Source organism: Thamnophis elegans, chromosome 10, assembly GCF_009769535.1.
Source record: "Thamnophis elegans isolate rThaEle1 chromosome 10, rThaEle1.pri, whole genome shotgun sequence".
NCBI classification, from domain to species: domain Eukaryota; kingdom Metazoa; phylum Chordata; class Lepidosauria; order Squamata; family Colubridae; genus Thamnophis; species Thamnophis elegans.
The window spans coordinates 62,340,428-62,362,645 of record NC_045550.1 but is presented as its reverse complement, the minus strand read 5'-3'; the positions used below and the strand labels follow the sequence as shown (position 1 = coordinate 62,362,645).

The window sequence follows — 22,218 nt, the reverse complement described above, 5'->3', positions numbered from 1 at the left end:
GGTCCACTGGAGAGCAAATGTCACGGCTGGCTTTCTAGAGGAAGCTGTGAAGGAACTGATATCACAAACAATTGCAACTCTAGGACGCCACACTTGCTCTCCTTAACGGCCCAAGTTCTCTCTTCCCTTCCCATAACATCACAAACAATTGCCACTCTAGGACATTGCACTCGCTCTCCTTAATTGCCCAGGAGTTCCAGAGTTATTCTGGAACACACACAGAGAGACAGACACACACCTTGGGGGGGGGGTGTCTTACCCTCCCAGTATTTGTTTCCAGAGCGTAAGTCATCTGTGTACCATGTTTGGTTGAAATTGCTTGAGGTGCTCCAGAGTTATGCTGGAACATACACACACACACACACACACACACACACACACACACAGCCTTTTTTTATAAACTAAACTAGTTCTGGCAGTTGAAGTCCACAGGTCATACAGGGGTCCTAGTTCCCCACCCCTGATTTAGCAGCACTTCTACCATTATCTACTACTAAGTTTGAAAGCAGTGCTCTTAACATACCAATGCAAATTCATCCACATGGAGTCTTGTTTTTTCTACCTCACCATTTTTACTGGAAGGAAGAATAACAGATTCTGCTCCTTTGGTAAATAAGAGTTTTTCACCTATCCAAGAAAACAAAAAGTGCAAATTAGTAGCGCTTCTCAAAGGCTATTAATGTTCCTTTTATAGAACTGGCTTTAGGGGGTCGGAGGAGACGTAACATCAAAAACATCACATTTTTTAAAATCTTACCCGACGGACTTTCTACGATCACACTCATTCTCCTACGATTGGCATCAAACTCCAGTACATGTAGTAATTTGTACCTTTAAAAGAGAAGATGCTCATGTTTAGTCTGGGTTTGGGAAATGAAGGCCATACTTGTGAAATGCAGAAGATTATGAAAACTGCATGCCTGCAATTGCACACGCAGGTTATACTTGATGGGCATGCAGGGCCTGGAGAAGAGAAGAGGACTCCTCTCAACCGAGTGGCTGATTATAGACATTTCTGTAATTGATGTAGGGAGAGAAAAAAGGAAGGAACCAAGGTGAAGGTACTCCAGAATGTACCATTTCCCCAAACCCATTTGCCGTTTATTTGATTTTCTCGTTTCACTAAGTGGCTTACTTATAAGGATCCATTTTAAGTAGACTTCTATTTCTTCAATGTAACTGAACACAACCTGTACTTAGGAAAACAAAATGCTCATGGCAAGTGGGGTTTAAAGCTGACATATCATTAACTGTTCAAGTGACACTTAAGGAGAGGAGTTTCAGGTTTGTAGCTTAGGAGGAATAATACCATTATTCTAAGGGCAAATTGATGGAAGATACAATGTTAAGAAGCTACTAAAAGAGTAAATCAAGAAAGATGCTTGGACCAGATGGGTTATTTAGGGCTGCATTGTAAGTGTGTTGAGGATGAATGTTTACCATCTCTACACAGCACAGTGGACCCTATTTTACAGGGATAAAAATATCGAGTCAGAAAGAAGGTAATATAATATTAATGCCTAAAGAGGGATAAGATTTGACTTTAGCAACAAACTACAGACCAATGTCAGTATTAACTAATGATTGTAAGTTGATTACAATGATTTTAGCTGAAAGACTGAAAATAATCTTGCAATAATTTATTTATGAGGACCAGGGGGGATCTTTATTTCAAATCTATCCTGGAAATGGAATAACTTGTGAAGTTGTGAATGCTCGAACACTGAAAGTTTTAAAGAGATTGGACAACTATTTGTCTGAAATGGTACATAGGGTTTCCTGAGCAGTGGGACAGCAGGTTTCCTGAGCAGGGGTTTTCCTGAGCAGGGGGAGGGGGGGGTTGGACTAGGAGACCTCCAAGGTCCCTACCAACTCTTGTTATTCTGTTAAATGTGAAGATCATGAAGGGACATCATGTATGGTAGATGGGTAAAAAACCAAACAATTTTGGATACAAATCAATGCACTAATTCAGAAGACGTTAAAGACCAATGTGCAACCGAAAAGCCATGGAACTTTGCTTTTATATACAACAACTGCAGCGAGATGACTACATGTCCAAAAGTGCAGAAGTTCAAACACTACTCACAATAGAGTAAATAGATGGTAATGATGATGGCACTTGCAAAAATGGCTACATTGATTTTTTTTATTAGAGAAAAAACAATATCTACATTTATGGTTGACTAGAAATCCTTTATAGACTTTCTGTATCAAAAAGAAAAAATGCACTTATGACTTGTGGTTTAATTAGTAAAAATAGGGAATAGACAAGCAAGCTTTTTTATAATCAAAGTAAGACATAACTTTTTATTCATACTTTTAATATTTTCTGCAAAGAAAAATGCAGCATTGGAAGCACTTTTTAAATTTATTTTTATCTTTTGTTTCTGAATTTTTGTCTTTCACTTTTTGTTTATTAATTTGTTTTAGCTTTTATGTTTACTTTCAAAACTTTTAATAACCTTTATATTTTAAAAAGAATACAAAACTATTGTACTTTGCAAAACTATTACAACAGGAGAATAATCATAATAATCAAATATGATTATTGATGATGATTTATTTTATTTATTTAAAACATTTATGTAGCCACCCATCTTTCAACCAATTCTGGGTGGTTCCCACTCAAAATTAAAAATGTGCGATTATCTAGCCTTTTCCCAATGCTTGGGGGATAAGCCAGGCCTTTTGCACAGAACATAAAGGCCAAGCCTTAAGAACAAATGCAAGCTGAGAAGTCCCCTGCCTCTGCAAAGAAGCCAAAGAAACAGTGGGCAACTTGGGTCAGCTGTTGCAAGAGGATCACACAGACTGATCTCAAACAACAGCGCAACAAAGTAGCAACAATGGCACATTGGAAGATCTGCAAGAAATATCCTTTGCCTGCAAGCAAAAACTGGTGGGACCATAAAATAGAGAAAGTCATCGGAAGTGAAGAAGCTAAAGCACCCTGGGACTTTAGAATTCAAACAGACAAGCACCTGCCACAAAGCACCCAGACTTAATCACTGCCGATAAGAAAGACAAAAATGTCTGGATAGTGAATGTAGCAATACTCGAAGACAGCATTATAGAAGAAATAAATCTAATAATAATAGCAATAAAAACATCTCATATATATGATGATCATATTTCGAGGAAGGGCTAGAATAGCTTCCTTCAGTTGGAACTGTGTTTTTCTTAACCCCAACAACTAACTAACTGGTGATCCCTAGATCTGAAGAAATGCTCTACTGAAAAAAAAAAAGTTCCTTAGTTATTATTTCCTTTGACATTGCTTTTTTTCTACACAGGGGGAATGAGATAAAATATTCTGATGAAAGATCAAAATAAGTTAAGATTCAGAAATTAGGATCTTGTTAATCCACTTTGATGGGAGTTGCATTCAGCCTTCCATCCTTCCGAGGTGGGTAAAATGAGGACCCAGATTTTTGGTGGCCATATGCTGACTGTAAACCCCTTAGACAGGGCTTTAAAGCCCTGTGAAGTGGTATATAAGTCTAAGTGCTATTGCTCTCTCTAGGACCATAGGTTTTTCACTCTTACCCCACTGAATTTTGACATTTTAAAAAAAAGGGAAACACATGTTCTTTGTTGTTTTACCTTTCTGGCTTTCCACAGCTTTTAAGCTCCATGCTTTCTGCATTTGCCCCAGTAAACACAACACCAACCCTAAAATTCAAAAGAAAGTGAAAGAAGGAGACAGCCTTATGGAAATTAAAAACAATGTCTTAGAAAAGTAACGTTGCTAACCATTATCCATGCACAGCTTTTAAATACTTTTAGAAAGAATAATTGTTTCATGAATGTGCTTTTAGGATTCATAATAGACTCCTGCTTAAGGATGTTTGAACTTAACTGTAATAAGCTGTATTAAAGCCAGTGGATTTAATCAAAAATTAAACACATTTCAAAACTGACACCTAGACTCCAATCTATTTTTGCTAATCTCTATGCAGTTAGATTGAAGAACAAGAATTAAAAGGTATTCCATATAGATTTAGTTACGTTAGGAGAAGGAACAAGAGTGCACCAGTGCTGCAATGCAAAATCCCCTGCGCTCTGCAAATCTTGCTATGGCAGCAAGCTATGTTCACCATCTTCTTCCCGCCACTGACAAGGCACACTAAGGCCTGTCCCTATACAAGGCAAGTACTGGAGGCCCTAGGCCAGTGATGGCTAACTTTTTCTGGACCAAATGACCAAAGCATGCGCTTGTGCCCAAACCTACAAAATGCAAAGTGTATGCACAGCCCCACACATACAAGTGTGCCCCATGCACACCCCACCCCTGCGCATGGGCAGCAGAGACCCAACGACCAGATGGCTGGTGGGAGGCTCACGCTCATGTCCAATGGAGCTAAACTAGGGCAACAGCTTGTGTGCCCAGAGAGGGCGCTGTATGACACCTGTGGCACGCATGCCATAGGTTCGCCATCACGAGCCTTCCATAGGAAGGTCTTCTTCCCGAGGCCACACACTCTGTTCTCCAAATTACAGGCACCATCCTTGTGATGTTTTGGAAAGTATCAGAATTTTTCTAAAGGCCTTCTGAAGCATTGGAGAATAGTAGGTGGAGCCTTCTTGCAAGGTTTCAGGCGGCCTCAGAAGCCTCCTGAAGCATGACAAAAACAGTATGCGCAATTTTGGGGGGGGGTCTTTCTCTCAAGGAATTGTTGATGTATACTGTGTAGGTATCTGCTGTGGATCCCTTATTTGAATTTCTACACTAAGCAGGGACTGTATGGCCTAAATGGCATTCTCAGTTTGACATTTCTATATCCCTTCTGATTCTCAATCATGTCAATCAATGATTCTCAATCAGTAAATCACACCGGGAGTGATCAGTGGAAAAAGGAGAAAGGGCCAACCTAGCATCTGCTGGCTGGACATTATAAGAGATTACACCGGGATGACCATGGTGGATCTAAAGGAGAAGGTGCAAGTCAGAGGGATATGGAGAATGCCGATTCATAAAGTGGCCGAGGGACAGACCCAGCTCATTGGCTGACAGTGATGTCTGATTCTCAAGAGCCTGCAATTCTGCAATACTTTGGCTGCAGTTCAGTTGAGACTCGTCAGCTGAATATATTAACTGGAAGAGTGAGGCAGGGTAACTGTAGCAGAAGGCCCAGAGATAATCAGTTTGGTATTATGGCTTTTACTTTGCTAACCAATCATGGCATTCATGTTACAAACACCAATACAACACCCTCCTCCCTGTTATTCCCAAAGTCATACAAGAGCACATCTGGTAAGAGTTAAAGAAAGGCTCACAGCTCTTGGACTTCTCCTTGCTTGCTGCCCCAACTGGACTCCAGACAAAGACTTCTCCATTTATAAGGCCATGCAGAGCCTGGCCTTACAATCCTTACCTGCGAGCAGCTTCAACTAAAGCTTTTTCATCTGGGGACGAGGCGTAGTACTCCAATTCAGAGGGTATGCCATTGCTACGCCACGGGCTGTCACAAATGCCATCAGTTTGGTCATTATTAATCTGCACTGTATGACAGAGACAAAGAGCTTTCAGGAAGAGTTCTTCCTCGTGTGTCTGTTAAAAAAAAATTAAAGAAAAAACACTGCGATGAATCTGATTTATTAATTTTATCTTTCTCCTATGAAGTAGATGTCTACGAATTATGTTTAGTCACAAGAATGTAAGCCCGTGTATTTCCATAGTGAACATCTGACCTATCGTAGCTGGAGGACTGTTCAGTCCTTTGGACAGCATAAAAAACAATTCTTGATTTTTAGTTAAGAGAAAACAACAACAACACACAATACTGTCCAAAGACTGAACAAGGTCTTGCAGTGTTTTATATGAAATCTCTGGACAAGGATTTTACATATTTCACGAATGGTCCTATCTACAAGTTTATTAAAATAGTTATTTTTTTATTAACAATTAAAAGTCTACAGATAGCCCTCAACTTATAAAGGTAAATGAGACCGCAACTTCAGTCATAAGTTGTGATGGTCATAAAGCAGGTCATTACATTACTGTGTCTGATTTTACAAGCCTGTGTGTGTGTGTGTGTGTGTGTTACAGTCGTTAAGCAAAGGTGATATCTGTAAAGCAAATGTAACGGTTGTAAAGTGAGCTCACTCTTCGCTATAGGGAATTTGGTAAATAAATGCCAGTTTCTGGAAAAACATTGTAAACTGTAAAAGGTAAAGATTTCCCTCAAACATATGTGCTTCCCGACTCTAGGGGTTGCTGCTCATCTCAATTTCAAAGCCAGCGCTGTCTGAAGGCGTCTCTGTGGACCTTTCTGATCGAAAAGCTCAACTTCTTAGCCACTGAGCCACCACATCCTTATTGTAAACTGTGGGATGTTGGAAATGGCTATAAATGTGGGTTGCTTACTAAATGTCCCAAATGTGGTCATTTGATAATGAGGGAGGAGGGAAAGGTGGATGGTGAAACTTCAAATTCAATTTGTAAATTCCTTTTTTAGAGTCTGTTGTAACTTTGCTGATAAGTCAAGAACTACCGTATTTTTCGGAATATAAGACGCACTGGAGTATAAGACACACTGGAATATAAAACGCAGCAAGGTTTTGAAGAGGCAAATGTAAAAAAAAAGTTTTTGCACTCTGCAAATCTCCCAAAAAGGGCCCATTTTTCACGAAAACGGCCCCATTTTTTTCCCAACAAAAGGGCATTAGGAAGCTTATAGAGTGCTCCTGGCGGCTGGGGCAAAACTGAGCAAAAAATGGGCTGTTTTATGCTCATTTGTGCCCTCCCCAGCCCTCAGGAGCTCTCTGAAAGCCTCCTACAAGCTATGCACGGCCATTTTGGTGAAGAGGGTGGGGTTTTAGGAGGCAAAAAATGCTGTATTCAGTGTATAAGACGCACCCAGATTTTCAGCCTCTTTTTTGAGGGAAAAAGGTACGTCTTATACTCCGAAAAATATGGTATTTGTATATAGACTATCTACCAGGTGTTTTGTCTTATTTCATGCAGAATCTAAACATGAGCTTTATATAATGAACATGTTATTGTACATATAGATATTACATATGTATGAAGTCTAGTTTGTCAAACTTATTTCTTCTTCATTTTATAATCCAAGAGACAGAATTAAGAGTACCCAATCACACATAATCTTCCCAGCCATAGGCGTTTTTATGTAATAAGTTTAAATTTTGAATATGTTTAATTTTAATTCCGTTAAAAGGTATTAGATACAGCCAGGCAAGATAAAATTTGTATTCTTAAAAAAATTATTAAATTCATATCCTGCCTTTATTTTGTGCATCTTAAAACAGTGTACATAATTCTCCCACCTGCTGGTCAAAAGATTAAATAGTTCTCCTATGTCAAGATCATTCTGAATTTCTTTCCCTCGAAATATAGAGGCTTCAGTTAGAAGAGTATTAGTAATGAATTACACTAACTGTTCTAAATCTGCATTAGCACTGCTGCCATTACATTCTGAATCTGACAGAATAAAAACCGATTTTTTAAAAATAATGTTGGAGATGGGTATTGAAAGTAGTTCCTTTGGATAATTGATACATTATACTGAAGCACTAATAAGGATCAATGGATCAATTTTAAATATAGGATTCCAAACACTGATGCTCTCGCTCAATTAGCACAGAATATTAGGAAAAATAAGAACATTAACACACACAAAAATGGAGCATAATGCAACTGATCTCTTTGCAGATAATGTACTAATTTTTCTTAGAAACCTAAATATTAACAGATCTTGCAGCCAGAAATAAAAGGAATTTTGTACATTGGAACTTTTAGAAGTTACTTTTGAAAAACACTCATAAAAAGAGCTTCAAGAAGGATCTCAACTTTAGAGTATAGGAAGCTCAAAATTAATTTCAAGAAATTAATTTTAGAAAGAACTTACAAGACTGGGCTGTACTCCATCTGGAAAGTCTTCTATCAATCCCTCGGGAACTAATCTGCAATTGATTTCTTGGTATTTGAGACCATTAATGGAACATTCCCGAAACTGCATCACATTTTCTGTCAGTGTGCCAGTTTTATCTGTAAATACATACTCCACCTACAGTAAGTTGAGAAGTTACGTCAGTGAAAGAAATTTAATTTTAAAAAGGCAGCAAATCTCCTTCATACCCACTAGTGCAGGGGTGTCAAACTCAAAGCCCGAGGGCTGGGTTCAGCAAATGGGGTGCTTGGATCTGGCCCGTGGGGGTGCCCTGGAAACAACGAAGGATGGCCCGTGGTACTCTGCCAGCAAAAATGGTGGCAGAGGGTTGCAGGCTGCTGCAGCTGAAAACAGAGCTCGGGAGCCCATTTTCACTGGCAGGTTTGAGCTACCACAGGGACCCCTGACATGAGTGAGGTCAAGCTGGCCATGGCCACTGCAGGCTCCCCAAGGTCAAACACAACCCTGATGCAGCCCTCAATGTAATCGAGTTTGACACCCCTGCACTAGTGGGACATTCATACAGTCTGCACATTCTGGATGCTGCACTCAGTTCAGACTTGTGCACATTTATGGTGCTCATCTGAAATAGGTGTAATGAGTTTATTTATATATACATGGAAAATAAGTATTAAATGATCGTTTCTAATAATTACACAATGTACCCTCCAGGGCAGCAAAGCTCATTTAAAATCTCTGAATGTGGTCTGTCTGTCTATCTATCTATCTATCTATCTATCTATCTATCTATCTATCTATCTATCTATCTATCTATCTATATTTCAAGCTATTTAGCTCTCATCAGCTAACCATACCCTTACTGGGATTCGAACCTGGGCTACATATATATATATGCTACAGGTTCGAATCCCAGTAAGGGTATGGTTAGCTGATGAGAGCTAAATAGCTTGAAATAGATCTATACTAGTCTCCCTTTATTTATTTATCAGCACAAATACAACACAAATGTAACAAAGGCAACAGTAAAAATATTGGATTTCTGTCTGGATGGTCTCTTGTGATAAAAATAAAAATAAAATAAAATAAAATACATTGGGAATATTAACTGTGTAAAAGAACAAGTATGAATTTAATCACTTTTAATTAATTAAATCAAATCTAGTTCCTCTTGTTTCAAAAACTACTTTGAATTATTTTATACCTGTCCCAGTTCTTCATTCAGGTCTGATGTATTTACTTGAGCTTTTTCATTTGTTTCTTCATGATAGAGATCAAGGTCCCAAACAATAAAAAAAGACCCAAGAAATTTCTGCATCTCCACAGTCACATAAAGTGAAATGGGTATAATGAAGTTGTAAAGTACCAGGAAAGCAAGAAAATCTGAAATGAACCTCAAGATCTAAAAGAAGAAAGGAAACAGTATTATTAAACTTAAAAAAAATAAGACAGAAAGCATTTGAGAACAAGATTATAGCAGATACCACCAAAATACAATGATGTAGAACACTGATATTGATATAGTGAGGGCATAGTTTGTAATAGCCTAACCACAGGTAGTCCTTGATTTACAAATATAATTGAGCCAAAAATTGTTGTGCTGGTCATTAAGTAGGTCATCCTGTGACTGACCGGATTTATGACTTTTGGTGGCAATTAAGTCACAATGGTTGTTAAACAAATCAAGTCATTACGCAAATGCCACAGTTGTTAAACTGGAAGTAAACGCTGGTTATGGCAAAGACTGTAAATCACAATCATGTATCTTTGGGATACTACAAACTGTCATAAATGTGGGCTGGTTTGCCCAATACCCAAAATGCAATCATGTGATTATGGGGGAAGAGATGGCTACCAACATTTCAAATCCAGATCGTATGTACTTTGGGGTATGTTGTAACTTTGGAACATGATTAACGCTTGGTCGTAAGTCAAGGACTATCTTTTTGTCATCTAAGGTCTACCAAACCAAAGTTATGTTTCTTCCAAAAGTAGTTACTTTATTGTTTGTGATCAAATAAGTTTAACAAGATTCTTATTTGCTATATTTCTGTCTCATCCCTTTTCCACTGAGCTCAAATTACCACAGGTAGTCCTTGATTTACAATGGTTCATTTAGTGACCTTTCAAAGTTATAATGGCCCTGAAAAAAGACTGTTTTTCACACTTATGACCATAGCAATATCCCCATGATCAAGTAATCAAAATTCAGACACTTGGCAACTGATGGTTGCAGTGTCCTGGGGTCATTTGATCACCTTTTATAATGTTCTGACAAGCAAAGTCAATGGGGAAGTCAGATTCACTTAACAACCATGTAACTAACTGAACAAGTGCAGTGACACTTAACAAGTGTGACAAGGAAGGTCATAAAATGAGGCAAACTCACTTGTTAAATGTCTCACTTAGCAACACAACTTTTGGGGTCAATGTGGCCGTAAGTCGAGGACTACCTGTATATAAAAACCACTCATTCCATTGGCAAATGGTGTTATAGCTGAAGGAAGAAACGGAGGCCTTCATTGTAGTTTCAGTCCGAGCCTGGATTCAAATAACATACTAAATCTAACCTCAGTTTGACCTAATGTGACATGTGAAGAAATATACTTTCTCCTATACTGCCAGTTAATATATAAAGATGGGTTTTCTTTGCATAGAAGTTTTATTTCTTCTTCTTGATTGGCACGAGAACGTAAGAAACAACTTCTAAGGATGAGGTTTTTTTAAACAACATCCCTTTAAGTAGATGAGTTAGTCACATATATCAATAATTAAAAGCTAATTCTTGTTTCCCTTTAGTTATTTTTATTACTCAAATTGAAACTTTCACATTATGCTATCAAAATGAGGGAAAACACCTAAATCAAGCATATCATTTACATTTTACCTTACTGCTGTTTCTTTCACGATCAGTTTGTTGGTTATACCAAGGTTCATTCCACTTCTCTTCAGACTGCCAGGCATACTTCAGTATTGTACTTATGACAGCTTCACAAAGGAGGATTATTAGGTAGATAATCAAAAAAGAATTCATAGACCTGGAGGGCAAAAGTGAGAGACAATTTAATACCTAAATGACACTGAATTAAAATTGTCCTATGGGGGGAAAATAGATGAGCATTGAAGACAAAGGGAGCTCTGGACAATTCAAAGATATTTGCACATTACTTCAAAAAACTACAGCAACAATAATTCTAAAATCTTTGGGTTTTATTCAGCCAATTTGAACTTAGCGTATAGGGGAGGGTAGAGATCCAAAAAGGAAATGTTTTGTACAATCATATGGCTGGAGATGACATTAGAGGTGATCTAGTTCAAACCACTTCCTGGTGTAGGAGTCCTCCTACTATCCTGGACCGATGGTTGTCCCATCTTTTCTTGAAAACCACCAGTTCTGCTTTTTCTGTCTAATCCCATGGTTGCAAACAGAAGAAAAAAAAGTTCTTCTCTATTAAAGGCAGAAGATGGAAAATCACGAGAAGTTTCTTGTTTCAAGAAATGGTAGGACAAGATTTGGGGAAAAGGTACTTTGGGGTATGTTGTAACTTTGAAACATGCTGAACGCTTGGTCGTAAGTCAAGGATTATCTTTTTGTCATTTAAGGACTACCAAACCAGTTATGTTTCTTCCAAAAGTAGTTACTGTTTGTGAACAAAAAAGTTTAACCCGGAACAGGGTTCTTATTTGCTATATATCTGTCTCATCCCTTTTCCACTGAGCTCAAATTACCACTTCATTAGAAGTGAAGCAAAGTAGTGTGATGAGATTCCAACGGATATAATTAAGAAAATATTAGAATGTGCAAAAATGGATAGACTAACACTTACTATCAAAGATAAAGAAGAAACTAAGACATGGATGGCTAGACAATAACAACAGGAGTTAGAAAGAAATGGACATAAAAAGGATAAATGTTACCGGTAAAATGGTAATTTGTTAAAATGGACAAACAAAATATTATTGTCACTACAGTATTAACTTTATTGTGATACATGTTATTGTAAACACTCTGATTATGATTGCCTAAAAATAATTGTACCCAGACAACACACTGCTCGATTGAAATGGAATTTTTATATATTATGCTAATAAAACAATTAAAACTAAAAAATAAGAAGAAGTGAAGCAAAATAAAACATTCAAGGGCAAACCGATATGCAGAATGGATTGAGTATCACCAGGGATCTGCTTTGTCACATGCTGATAGCCTATCAAATTATTTCTCAAAAAACTCTATCAGAAGGGGGTTTAATTTGACTACATCCCATATCACCTGCTGATTTATTTCCAAGTTATCTTGAAGAACAAAGTCCACATTCAATATGTTTGAATATTCCAAAAGCAAATATTAATTTTGCTAAACTAGAACATGTGAACCTTTATTAGCCTGATAATAAATACTTAGCAAATGGTTCAAGCACAGAGATGTTCAAAAATTTTTTTAAAACATATTCCTTTGTTTTTAACAGTATATTTTGTATTGTTTAGTTTAGCTTTTAAAATTATTGTTTGTATTCCACCCTGCTAGTCTATGACCATAATAAATATCTGAACTGTTCCCTTGTATCCTATGCTACCCTTACTCTGAATTACTCGTTTTACAGTTTTAGTTAATACATTAATCTTTAATGGACCAAAATACTGCCAACCACGTACTTCTCTACTGCTGATCGTTTCTGTGATTTGCTCTTATAATTCAATGCCATCTTTGACTCCATTCCTGTATACACAGCAACACCTATAAAAAAGTAAAAGAACATTCAGCATGGCAGCAAGACTGTGTTAATACCTGAGGCTTGTTCACTTCCCTTTCTTTCGAGGAGCCAGACACAGATGGCTTCCTTCAATTTCTGGCTGGTCACTGTTGGGTTTCCAAATCCACTCTATGATTGCAGTGACAGTTCTTTTAAAAAATTCATGCTGTGATTTTTTAAAGTGACTAGTTGATAGCCTGGCGTTGCCCGGGCATTTATTTATAGGGGCAAAATGTCCAGACCAAACGTAATTTCTAATGTTGGATTTTCCCCCTTACCAGAGGGAGCCCCCTTGTAGAATACTGTTACGCCATTACCATGGCAACTGCACTATGCTGTACAGTAGAAGCCATTTGAAGGCACAACAGGTTGTATCTTAACAGAACAGACACCCCAAGGGGTGTTAGGGGTGTCTTATCCCCACAGTATTTTTTTCCAGAAATTAAGTCATCTGTGTATCAGGTTTAGTTGAAATTGGCATTCCAGAGTTATGCTGGAACATACACACAGACAGCCATTTTTATATACATAGATGAGGTTTTATTTTCAGATTTTAAAACTGGAACGAACCAAATAAAGTGGACTTGGAGGCAACAGATAAATTTTTTTACAGCAGAAAGCTTAAGTGGTCTGGGATTGAAAGCACCAATAGGAGTTAAAATGGTGAATGAAGGACATAGAATCAGGTTTTTCTGGTTGCACCAGAATCAACTACAGCTAGTCTATCACTTATGACCACAACTGAGCCCACATTTTATGTTGCTGAGATATTTGTTAAGTGAGTTTTACCTCATTTTACAACTTTTCTTGCCACATTTGTTAAGTGAATCATTGCAGTTGTTAAGTGAGTCTGGCTTCCCCATTGACAGCTTGTCAAAAGGTCGCAATAGGGGATCATGTGACCCTGGGTCACTGCAACCGTCATAAATATGAGTCAGTTGCCAAGTGTTTAAATTTTGATCATGTGATGATGGCGATGCTTCAATGATCGTAAGTGTTAAAACGGTCATAAGTCACTTTTTTCAATGCTGTTGTAATTTTGAATGGATACTGTTGCAAGTTGAAGACTAACTGTATTTCTAGGTGAAAGTTATTACAATCAACATGACACTCTTCCACTTAATTAGGAAAAATATCCTAACTTGGATGATATGGCAGGGATAGCTAACTCTAAAAGGATGCTATGCAATTTCATCCATTCAAGAAATATTAACACCAAGTTAGTGAAACCTGTATGTCACATACCAAAAATTTCTTTAGTGTTTTTCAACCTTGCTCCACGAAGTAGAAGACTTTCGGGTCCCAGTGGTCTGCAAAAGGAAGATCATTGTTTGTTCACATTGTTGGTTAAAGTGAGCCAGTCCCTGTTTCTCAGCCCTGGGAAGAAGGCAATGGCAAACCGCTTCTGAAAGTCTGGCCAAGAAAACTGCAGGGACTAGTCCAGGCAAATCATCAGGCATCAAAAACTGACTTGAAGGCGCGCGCGCACACACACACACACTGAGCAGGGCAGTTTGAAACAGCCATGCTGGCTAAGGAATGCTGGGAATTGGGAGTCCACAAGTCATAAAGGAGCCATAGTTCCCCAGCTCTGCTCTACCCCTCAATTCCCTAGAATGTAGCAATTTTATTGGGCCTATCAGTAGGCAACTTCCTAAAAAGGAAGAAATAAATTCGTAGAATGGTGTCAATGACACTTAATTAATCTACATGTATAGTCTAGAGCAATGTTTTTCAACCTTTTTTGTGCAAAGGCACACTTTTTTCATGAAAAAAATCACGAGGCACACCACCATTAGAAAATGTTAAAAAAATTTAACTCTGTGCCTATATTGACTATAGGCAGGTGTTTTTCCCACGGCACACCTTACACTATGTCACGGCACACTAGTGTGCCGCGGCACAGTGGTTGAAAAACACTGGTCTAGAGACACCGTGAACAGTGTGTCATGTAATGACCATCTCATTCTATTTGTGAACTTCATGGAGGCATCACCAGGTCATAAGACACAACAGATGCTATACAAGTCCTTTTTTTCAGTCCAGTAAGGCTGCCAAGGTTTCTTTAAAAAAAAAAAAAATTCTGTTGTGCTATTTAAGAATGAAACTAAACAACAACAATCAAAGTTAAACATTTTACACGTAGTTCAAAAATCCCTTTAGTGTTTCAGGACATTTGATATTGTTATTCATGTTGCTTAGCTACTGCTTGCTTGGCTGTTTTTCACCACAACTCCTTCTCCAAGGAGTTCTGGATTCATCTGAATATGCCACGTAAGTACAACTCCCTCATCCCACAAGCAAGCGATACTTGAATTCCCCTTTACAGAGAAGATACTTGATTTATGAACTGCTTTGTTGTTCTCTGTGATAATTTCAACTCCACCTATTTCCCTTAAGGTTTTCTACAACGACTAGAACCCTCTGACCAGATTAATTCTTATGGTATTTATAGAGATGTTTACAAAGGGTCACGAGGGTCAATGAGAAAAGACCCTGAATCAAATAAAATTGTCTGCCATGCTGACCGAATGTTCAATTTTAAGACAAACCTGTTGGGCACCATTCATCTATTGTGGCTTAAAATGTTTATGTAATTATTAGAAGAAATATCACGTGTAACAGGTACATAAGCCTGGACTGGTCTATACCAATCCAGAATGTACTATTATAAAGAAAACTAGTTTTTACTGTTATTTTGATATAACAACAACAACAACAACTTGCTGTATGAATTAGTCCAAATTGGTCAAACTAGTAACTGGCAGTTCACAGCATCACCCAAACCAGGAAGGAATAATAGCTTGTAACCATAAATTACAATAGCTTGCAATAGCTTGTACTCCTCACAGTTTAAGATATTTCCACTACAACTTATTATTTAGGCAGAAGTAGTTCTTTAAAAGCATTCTAGCAAAAAACCCAACAACCTAGATTAACAGAACAGGGCAACAAAAACACAAGGAAGCAGAAGGATCACAAAAGTAGTGTAGGAACATCTGGTCAGTGTGCTTAATCTTCCCTGTGCCTGATGCTTACAAATGCATTTTATTTTATTTCATTCATTGGATTGCCTGGATATAGAATTGATCACAAATCACATTCACCAAAAGTAAAGGCATTTGGCTTACCGTACTATTTCCTCAATTTGATGACTTATGGTTATACGCCCAACAAATCTACAAAACAATTTGAATGTGTTAGGATTCAAAAATAAATAAATGCAAGGACACATTAATTTTTCAAAATGCTATTAAATCCTGACCATTAACAGCGTAGGAGATGAGTTAAAGAAACTGACCTGGTTTGCATGTAATGGTAAGCCCAATTCCTGGCATGCCATGATCAACAAAGCCAGGAATCTGAAGCCAAGAACAAACCAGGAAGCAATAATCAGAAATCCCAGTTCAGACATAAGTGCTAAACAAACCACAGGTGGAGGCTTCCTGGTTAGCTAAATTCAAAGCCACATTCTTTTAACTTTCTTCCATTTCAATACAACAATTTAACATAGGACCTTTCCTTATGTTTAGATATAAAATATAAAATAATACAGGTAGTCTCTCGATTGTACCCAAAGTTTCTGTTGCTAAGCAAGACAATTGTTAAGTGAATTCTGCCTGATTTTGTGACCTTTTTTGCTAGTGTTAAGCAAATCATTGCAGCTGTTAAATTAGTAACACAGTTGTTAAGTGAAACTGGCTTCCCCATTGAATTGGCTTGTCAAAGGATCGCAAAAGGTGATCAACATGATCCTGGGACGCGTCAACTGTCATAAATCTGGGCATCCAAATTTTGATCACGTAATTGTGAGGATGCTGCAATGATTGTAAGTTTGAAATATGGACCTAAGTCACTTTTTTCAGTGTCATTGTATCTTCGAACGGTCACAAAGTGAAAGGTTGTAAGTCGAAGACTACCTGTTACAGCTTTCTATAGCAAATCTGCATTGTCTTGAAGAGCTGTTGGCTGAACTCTCAGTGTTAGGATGACAGAGAATCAAATGCTTCATCCTGTTTTTTTTAACTAGGAAGTGGGGACTGAATGCTTTAACATTGGGAGAATTTCCAAACTCAGGGAAGCTCCCAAATGAAATTAATAGAGCATTCCCAGTAAGTCATGCCCTTGTTTTCTCTAAGGCACATAAGGTATTTAAGTTCATGACTCCATCACAAGAATTTCCAAGAGCAGTTTCGGCCTAATTTTTAATAGCCATCACTTCTTTTTCCAAATTCTTTTTTTAAAAAAGGACAGTAATAAAAAACAGAAACCTGTAAAGATCTGCTTCTGGTTGCTGGCATTCAATAACAGCTACAAGTTTGTCGAGATTGGCAACTGACTGCAACACAGCAGTTTCTGGGACTGCAATGTGTGTCTAAAAAAAAAAAAAAGGCAAAAAAAGCAATGATTTGACAACTCTTGGTTAATGTATTCCACAGATCCCCAAGGCCCAAAACCTCAAAGGCCCCCAAATCCCTTGTGAGCTCTTAAAACTGTATTCCTAATTTGCCAGTAAGTTGTCAGTATTATAGAAAATGTTGAGTAAAAACAAGCCACAATTTGGTAAACTGATCATCTGTCAATAGGAAAATGATACATTTCTTCCATCTGGTGTGGTGTTCATAAATTTCAATCCTGACAAAATGATGTGCGAGGGTTCTTTGTTCATCCTAAGGAATGTAAGACTCCTTTCACATGATGATCAGCACTTGACAAATAGTAGGGGGGAAAACCTCAGATCATAAATTGGATGGCGCTTGTAGAATGTTTATTAAAAGGGGGGAAATCGTTAGGAGAAATATTAAGATATACAAATGCGAGTAAAAAAAGATTGTGGGTAGTATATGGTCTGATACAAGAAATAAATAGGTGAAAGTAAATAACCAATGAGAAAAAAATATATTGAGGTGGGGATTTGGTCACCTAGAAAGAATTAATGAGCATTAAATGCCAAGACAAATAAAGAAAGGAAGCATGAATGGCTTTAGCAGAAAAGGAAAAAAGAAAGCTCCTACTGCTGGCTATTTTGGACTGGTATAAAAACCTTTCAGATTCAAAATATCTTAAACTATAACGTCCTATGTTGAACTTAACATTTTACTTAAATAGAAACAGGTATTTCAAGCTCAAATATTTTAAATTTGAAACATTTTGTACACATTACTGTCTTATTATAGCAGCCGACAAAATAAGACAAAAATTGGGCAATCTAGAGGAAAATAAGATAGAAAACAGAAAGTATTTGTCCTTAAAGAGCTTTCTAGCAAATTTGTATCCTTTTTGTTTACATTTGCTACTCACTTCTTTATAATCAGAGCTACACAGCACATTCCAATTAATCATATTAACTGTGCCTAAGAAACTCACGCTAATATTTTTCCTTAAATTCATAAAAATGAATACAGCCATAACAACATGGCCTTTGGCTATTAACCCCCCCCCCCAAAAGCTTTGATATGAACCCAACAAAATTAAAACAAAATGTAACACTCTTTTTTACATAAACATATCAAAATACCCCAGCCACAATTTCAAAAAGTAAAAAAAATGAATCAATTTTAACAGTATGGACGCAGACCTTAAGATTAGTTTCTCCATCCAAACTTGCAGTTGTAACATAGCAACAGCCATGTTCTCTATCAGAGGAGAGAAGTACGAGATCAGCAGGGAAAGTTTCATCTTTGGCTACTCTCACAATATCTCCTACCTGGGGAGACAGGAGGAAGCATGGAAAAACTGATTTGCAAAATTACTGGATTAAAATAGTCCAACGAAACGTTATTAAAGTGATGGCTAACCTTTTTGGTGCCCAGTGCCCAAAGCGCACGTGCGCAACCCCAAAATACAATGTGCGTGCCACATGCACATGTGGCCAGCCCCCATGCATGTGGTCCCTTGCACATGCACCCCCTCTGCCCATTTTTGTCTTTCAGGTTGGTGCAGAAGGTCTTCCAGGCCCAAAACGGGGAAGCATGCACATGCACACAATGTGTGCAAAGCCCCAAAATGCAATGCAAGTGCCCCCGCACATGTGCCCCACCCCACGTGCATGCACACACGTGGCCCCCACATGCGTCCCACCCCCACGGATGCATAGCAGAGACCCGAAAACCAGTTGGCTGCCGGGAGCTGCATGCGCGGTGGAGCTGCGCTGGGCTGGAGTGACAGCTGGTGTGCCCACAGGGAAGGCTCTGTGTGCCACTTGTGGCATATGTACCATAGGTTTGGCATCACGGTGTTATTCAGTCTAATTAAATTTTCCTAAAACTGAATACAAAGCCATAACTGTTTTGTTTCAAACCCACAATTACAGAAGGCAGACCCTCGTTTTATGCAAGGCACATACCCGAATGTTCTTTGATCTTGTTTTTACAAGGCCACCACTACGAACAACATACACTGGAGCTCCATTCACTTCATTGTCTGCTTTGTGTCGTAGCCAATCTTCATAACCCTGAAAAGATCAAAGGAAGTCACTAATATATCTTGCCTGCTGCTTGGCTGCTATCTCAAATTTTATCAGAGGATCAAACTAGGGCTGAAAAAAAAATGGAATCTATATGGTTCATTTTCCCCAACCGCTTGCCCTTGAAAAACTCTGGACTAAAGACTCAATGTTCCTTAATGGGCCATACTGATTGAAACTACAACTTTTGTCAGCTCCAAAAATTTGGAAGGGATCAGGTTGGGGGAGATGGAGCCAAGCCAGACAGTCGGCTTCTAACATGATATTCGTGCTACTTTAAATGAGGGAAACGACAACCTATATGTCTATTTTGTATAGACATGTATAGTAAGAGTGATAAATTTAAGCAAGTGTGCTAAAGGCAATTGTTCTGTCTGATCGGAGTTATGTTACAGAGAGGTTTCCAAAATAGATAAAGGTTGCCTGAGAAAACTTGCATGCATACCTCAAGAAAAGTCATGAGAAATGAGGGAAAAAATGCAATTGCATGATTGTTCCTACTCAGTTGAGAGTTGGGAGGCATATACATTTATTAAATGTATGATTGATTGATTGCATAGTCAGCCAGATATTTAGACTGAATATGACATTTTTGTTCACCTATTAAGTCTTTCCCAATGAGGCAGGCAGATGATGTTTGATGATGTGAAAAGGTACTGTTACAGGATATAAGCTGTTCCATGTAAAGTTGCTTTTTGCAATTGACTGATAGTGATTTTTGTCAGTGTTGATGGTATTCAAGCGATGGTCCAGATACTTTGAAATTGTACCCAGGGCACATATTACATTGGTACTACCTTTGCTTTCTTTTGCCATGGTTTCTGTTCACATATTTTTATATTTTATGATTTTTCTCCAGATCTTTCTCTTCTATTCTGCTGCCTTCAGGCTTTGTAACGTTAACTCACCAGAGTTTTTTTTTATCTTTCTCATCAACAGTTGTTAAGTCTGGGGCATTGTGTGGCAGATGCTTGAATCCTTATGTCACAGAGCACTTTGGCTTCTTCATTTTCAATTACTTTGTCTATTTTGTGGTCCCACCAGTTCTTGCTAGCAGGCTAAGTAATAGAAAATGAAGAACTAAAGGGCTCCGAGCCTTTAGAATTCGAACAGATGTCTGCCACTCAACATATAAATTATGGTTGGTCAGCCAGATGTTTAGACTGGATTTAGCATTTTCCTCTACTTATCGGTCCCTCCCAAGGTCATGTTTGTAGAATGTTATGTTTATATAGGACACAGTACTGACAAAAGTAACAAAACAGAATTTCATCAGCTATAAAGAATGAGAGGTAAAACTGAATGCTGGATAAAGATAATTTCATTTAAAGCAGACAGTGAAGGTTATATAATAAGTAAGAGCCGGCCTGTGCTGCTTCAGTGTATTATGCAGATTAGTTTTGAATTGTTGAAATGTTCTTTAAATAAATAAGTGAATAAATATGTTCTATCCACAGGTATTATGGAAGCACTGTGAGAAAATCAGGACCCATCAACTTCCAGGAGCCCAAATACTGTGAGGAATCTCTAGAAACAATTGCAGCATCTCTCATTATGTAAATCAATTTTTAGACGACTCCTTTGCAAGATCTCATTCCTTTGAGATAGCAGAAAAAATGGTATTCATAATACAAACTGAGATACCAACCTCCACAACTATTATGTGTCATTATTATCCACGGAAGGCTTTACTGGATCATGAAAACATATAAAAGCAATCCCAGGCAAAAACATGTTTTGTGTTTTGTCTCCTAACAGCAAAATGTATTTTCTTATTTCAATTGATGCTCAAACCCTTCCAGAATACCGTTACATTTCAATGCAAGGAAAATGGAATAGCAATGATTTAAGGTACAAGGTATCTTTAGGGATAAAATAATTCAAGTTACTTTACTTTATTGTCATTGCACCTCGTACAATGAAATTAAATGCCATCTTCAGTGTACAATATACATAAGAAAACAATAAAAATAAAACAAAAACAGACATCCTCAACTCAAGACCAATAAACTCAAACTCAATCCTTCACATTCTATACTATTGAATTAAAACCGCTGATATTGCATTAATATTGCACTATACTGTAGAATTCAATATAGTTACTTTCTTCATAACACAGTTGGACCAAAAAGGTGAAAAGATCCACCCAAAATCCATATGATTCTTCATTAATGTATAACTATTCATGTTTAAAATGCAGAACGGTAGCATCAGACATTGTTCTGTACAAAAAGATCCCACTAAAAACACATTCTCAAATTAAGGTCCCTTTTAGTGTTTTAGTACTTAGTGTTTTGGAACCATGCCTTGCCTTCGTTGGCTTGGCTTCTGATATGTGCTGATATCGCTAAACACATTAGCAGATTGTCAACTAACACTGATGGCCCACTTTTAATTGCAGTTCTGTATCGAACATAATGTATATGTCTGTGCTAAGCAACAAAAATAAAAGGGCACATTTTCTTACCTGCTTTATGGCTGTCACAGTTATAACAAAAAACAATGGCAATCCACTAGTAATTGGACTAGTAGGAGTATCTATCATAAGCTGGAAGAGAAAACAGACAGAAAGAATATGCATACGAGTCAAATTTTGGAAAGTCTATGTTTGCATTTGTATGTTATATTCAGAAAACTGTAAATAGTGGTTTGTGGTTGCTACTGTAACACTGCACACAGTATATACTACAATATTTTATTACTCTTTGGAAATGGTTTGTAGCTTCCAAAAATTACCAAAGCCAATCAGATGTTAGTGGATAGACTTTTGATGTTATTTATTTATACTGTATGTTGTAACAGAGTACAGCATTAACCATTTATTTTCGGTACTCAAGCTGCTTTTTCCTGCTGGGAGATCCTTGTGAGGTTCAGTAACCAGAATGTGTACGGGCTGCCTTGTGATGTGACGAAGCCTGTTGCTGATTGCACAGAGGGAGTCCTTAACTTATGATCATACCTGACCTCAGAATTATGGCTGTAAGTCATGCCGTTCGTTTAAGTGGGTCATCACCACCCGACTGTGCCCAATGTTATCATTTTTTAAACAGTTAAGTGAACCCATCTTAGCTGGAAATTGGATAATCTGGCAATAAATATAAATCACGAGCATGTGACACTGCAA

At 37.7% G+C, this 22,218-nt stretch overlaps 1 protein-coding gene across 2 annotated transcripts in view; it reads right to left on the bottom strand.

Annotated features, from left to right (window-relative positions):
- ATP11B (ATPase phospholipid transporting 11B (putative)) overlaps nucleotides 1-22,218 on the bottom strand; it is a 95,593-nt gene that overhangs the window by 38,982 nt on the left and 34,393 nt on the right. For both annotated transcript variants that reach the window (XM_032225031.1, XM_032225030.1), the window contains exons 4-17: nucleotides 21,562-21,642; nucleotides 18,975-19,082; nucleotides 18,207-18,335; nucleotides 16,900-17,003; nucleotides 15,760-15,807; nucleotides 13,874-13,938; nucleotides 12,531-12,612; nucleotides 10,762-10,912; nucleotides 9,079-9,276; nucleotides 7,875-8,033; nucleotides 5,379-5,554; nucleotides 3,607-3,675; nucleotides 758-831; nucleotides 524-627 (exon numbers count right to left, since the gene is read on the bottom strand). In XM_032225031.1, coding sequence (XP_032080922.1) covers nucleotides 524-627; nucleotides 758-831; nucleotides 3,607-3,675; nucleotides 5,379-5,554; nucleotides 7,875-8,033; nucleotides 9,079-9,276; nucleotides 10,762-10,912; nucleotides 12,531-12,612; nucleotides 13,874-13,938; nucleotides 15,760-15,807; nucleotides 16,900-17,003; nucleotides 18,207-18,335; nucleotides 18,975-19,082; nucleotides 21,562-21,642 — 1,548 coding nt within the window. The remainder of the gene's footprint in view (nucleotides 1-523; nucleotides 628-757; nucleotides 832-3,606; nucleotides 3,676-5,378; nucleotides 5,555-7,874; nucleotides 8,034-9,078; nucleotides 9,277-10,761; nucleotides 10,913-12,530; nucleotides 12,613-13,873; nucleotides 13,939-15,759; nucleotides 15,808-16,899; nucleotides 17,004-18,206; nucleotides 18,336-18,974; nucleotides 19,083-21,561; nucleotides 21,643-22,218) is intronic.